This window comes from Calidris pugnax, unplaced genomic scaffold (assembly GCF_001431845.1).
Source record: "Calidris pugnax isolate Ruff unplaced genomic scaffold, ASM143184v1 scaffold14, whole genome shotgun sequence".
Classification (NCBI taxonomy): Eukaryota; Metazoa; Chordata; class Aves; order Charadriiformes; family Scolopacidae; genus Calidris; species Calidris pugnax.
The window spans coordinates 14,022,505-14,025,880 of record NW_015090793.1 but is presented as its reverse complement, the minus strand read 5'-3'; the positions used below and the strand labels follow the sequence as shown (position 1 = coordinate 14,025,880).

Here is a 3,376-nt window from a genome sequence, read left to right as displayed (position 1 = left end):
TTCTTTCCTTCTTTCTTTCCTTCTTTCTTTCCTTCTTTCTTTCCTTCTTTCTTTCCTTCTTTCTTTCCTTCTTTCTTTCCTTCTTTCTTTCCTTCTTTCTTTCCTTCTTTCTTTCCTTCTTTCTTTCCTTCTTTCTTTCCTTCTTTCTTTCCTTCTTTCTTTCCTTCTTTTCCTTCCTTCTTTTCCTTCCTTCTTTTCCTTCCTTCTTTCCTTCTTTCCTTCTTTCCTTCCTTCTTTCTCTTCCTTCCTTTCTTCCTTCCTGCTTTCCTTCCTTCCGTCTTTTTTTTCTCTGCTCCTTTATTCTTTCCCTCTTTCTTTTCTCTCTTCTTTTGACGACTCTCTATTTCCTTTATTTTTCTCTTCTTTCTCTCATTTTCTGTCTCTCCCTTTCTTATGTACCTCTTTATATTCCTTTCTCTGTCTGTGTCCTGTATCCTTTCCTTTCCTTTCCTTTCCTTTCCATTTCATTTTTTTCTTTCCTTTCATTTTTTTTTCTTTCCATTTCTTCTTTCCATTTTGTTTCCATTTCCTCTCCATCCCTGGCCCCTCGCTGTCCCCGCTTTCCGCGCCGCGATGCCCCGGGGTGTCCCTGGGGCCGGGCCGGGCCGGAGGAGCCCAGATTAGGGTTATCTGCTCGGCACCAACCCTTCCTCTGCCTTCGGGCTACGGCGGCTCCGCCGGGAATTGCGGCCGCTGCCGGCGGCGTCCGGGGGCACCGGCCCGCCGGGACACGGCTCCGGCCCGGCCCCCGCTGCCCCGACCGGCCGCACCGGCCCCGGGCCCGTCCGGGAGAGGCGCCGGGGGTCTCCCGCTCCCGCCCGCAGCCCGCAGCCAGCCCGCTGTCCCCGGGGTCCCTGCCCTTCCACCTGCCGGCCTCTGCCGTCCCCCGGCTTGCTCTCTTGCCTTTTACTTTTTTCTCCATCCATCCATCCATCCATCCATCCATCCATCCATGCGTCTGTCTGTCCGTCCATCTACCATCGATGAACCAGTTGCCAAAAACACCTTAAAAAAAGGAAACTGAGGGAGTTGAGATGAATAACCTGCTGAAGCCCATGGGGTTGTGTAAGGTCAGTTTATTGCCATCCAACATATCCCTGAACCAAGGGAAATTAAAAAAAAAAAAAAGAAGCCAAAGAAGCAGGAAAGGGGGAGCAGCCCAAGACAAGCAGGCTCTGGACCTCCTTGTCCCCCTAACCCAAAATACAGCCCCATCAGCCCCATTCTTCTCCTTTTCACTTTGGGACCACCTTTGAAGGATGATGAGAAGAAATCCGGGCAGGGCAAGGAGCTGTGCCCACGGGAAGAGCAGGTGGGAGAGGTTAGGAGGAAATGATCCAGCACTTTGAAGTCTGGTCAACTTTTAACATCCCAGCAAGCTGTGCCCGTGGCCACGCTCCGGGGCCCGGGGCCTGATTTTCCACATTCTGCCCTTTGATGCTGGAGGCCGATGTGTTACAGATTAACGAGCTGGGGGGGGGAACGGACTGCACCTGCCGGCAGTGCGCCCGATCCGGCCCCAGAAAAGCCTCCCTGCTCCTGCTGTGGAAGGAGGAAGGGGTGCAGGCAGGGACTGAGTCCAGGCAGGCAAGCAGTGGCCAGGGCTTGGGGATGCAGATGGATGGGGATGGACCTGCTGCTTACAGCATCCCCGGAGCTGACTCTCTACCCCCAGCCCCAGGGCCAGTTTTTAGTGCCTGTCCTGTCCCCCTCTCCCTCTCCTTCCTTCCTCTTTCGTTTGCTCCTCGGCAAATCCTCACTGTTGTATTTTAATGGGCATCAGATCACACCTTTCCCCCACCAGCACCCCCTAATCCCGGCAGAGCACCCCCTGCCCAACCCTGCCTGCCCACCGCCGCTGCCGGCTGCGTCCCCCCGCTCCGCTGGCATCCTCTGCGGCTCTTTCGTTAAAAAATAAAATGCCTTTCTCCTCCACTCAGAGCTCCTCCCGGCCAGGAATCCAGTGGGAAGGCAGGCTGCTCCCGGATCACCTCCTCCTGGGGGTGCAGGCGCTAAAGTTTTCCTCTTTAATAAGCCGGGGACACCAGTGGCTGGAGTCAAGGCACCCGCCTGGGTCGGGGTGGGGTGTCTGCATTTTATTCCTATGGGGGATAAAGGTCCTGCCTGAATTATCCTGGAGGTGGGAGCAGGCCTGGGCACGGCAGCGGGGAAAAGAAATGTAAAGATAAATTTGGGGTTCTCTCCTGATTTCAGCACAGCAGCTTCCGAGCTCCCAGCAAGCCCTGGCTCCCTCCAGAGCATCCAGGGAACCTCGTCTGGACACCAAGACGGGACTGAAAACCACAAGGAAAAACGGGGGAAAAAAAATAAAAATTAAAGGTTTCTAATTTTCCAGTAGGACGATATATCCCCCAAACCGAAGCAGCTCCCCCAAAAAAAGGTTCCTGCGGAGCCGGGGAGCGGAGGGGAGATGCTGCCGGCGGGGATTCCCGCTGTGAGCAGCCGGCACCCGGCCGACTTTTTCTTTTCCCCCCGCAGAAGCGGCTGAAAGGCGGCGGGATCCGCGCGAAACGAAATCCCGGCCCCGCTCAGCGCTCGGCGGCCTGAGGCGCTGCCACCGCCCGGTCCCGACCGGCGGCTGCGGGGGAGCGGGGGCGGAGGGTCCGCACCTCTGCCTCGCCCACCCCCGGCCCGGCTCGGGGATCAAAGAAAACAGAGAGAGAGGAAAAAAAAAAAATTAAATTGAATTAAATTGATTTAAATTAAATTCCACAAATGGTCCGGAGCCGGGCGCAGCCCCCGTGTCTGAGCCGAGCGCTGTCTCCACGTCCCCCTTCCCTTCTCTTTTCGTCCTTTCCCTTTCCCCTTCTATTTCCCCTTACCTTTTCCCTTTCCTTTCCCCTTCTCCTCTCCCTTCCCCTTCCCCATCCCTCCGCCGGTGCGCCCCGCTCCGCGCCTGGGTGCCCTCTCCACCAGCCGGCTGACCCAGCCCTGTTTCTTTATTTCCGTTGTTAAATATAAATATATATTTCAAATGTAGGTTCTTTCTCTCTATTTCTCCTTCGGAAATAAAAATAAAAATAAAAAAAAGCACTTTGGCGACGCGCTCCCTCCATTTTTAGGCTTTAATTTCTGCGGAGGTTTCGTGTATTATTTCCTCTCGTACCCTTCTCCTTCCCCGCAGCCTCTTGCGGGAACGTGTCCGCGGAAAGCCCACGGGCGCGCAGCAGCGCTCTCCTCTCCGCGGGGGCAAGGATCCGCGGGTGCTCGCGCGGAGTATTTCGATCCAGCCAAGTGGAAAATAGACTTTCAACCCCCTTTGTGCGGGAGGGGAGGGCTGGCCCCCGCCTCCGCGGGCCAACAAAACTCAGAGCAGAGCCAAACTGCGGAGTGAACTCAGGACCGGCCCGCGCAG

General features: G+C 55.6%; 1 protein-coding gene across 1 annotated transcript in view; it reads left to right on the top strand.

The window, feature by feature from the left end:
- The first annotated feature begins 1,034 nt into the window (after nt 1-1,034).
- LOC106902893 (homeobox protein EMX1-like) overlaps nt 1,035-3,376 on the top strand; it is a 13,356-nt gene continuing 11,014 nt past the window's right edge. Inside the window, exon 1 of the mRNA XM_014966723.1 lies at nt 1,035-1,065. Within this exon, the coding sequence (XP_014822209.1) occupies nt 1,035-1,065 (31 nt within the window). The remainder of the gene's footprint in view (nt 1,066-3,376) is intronic.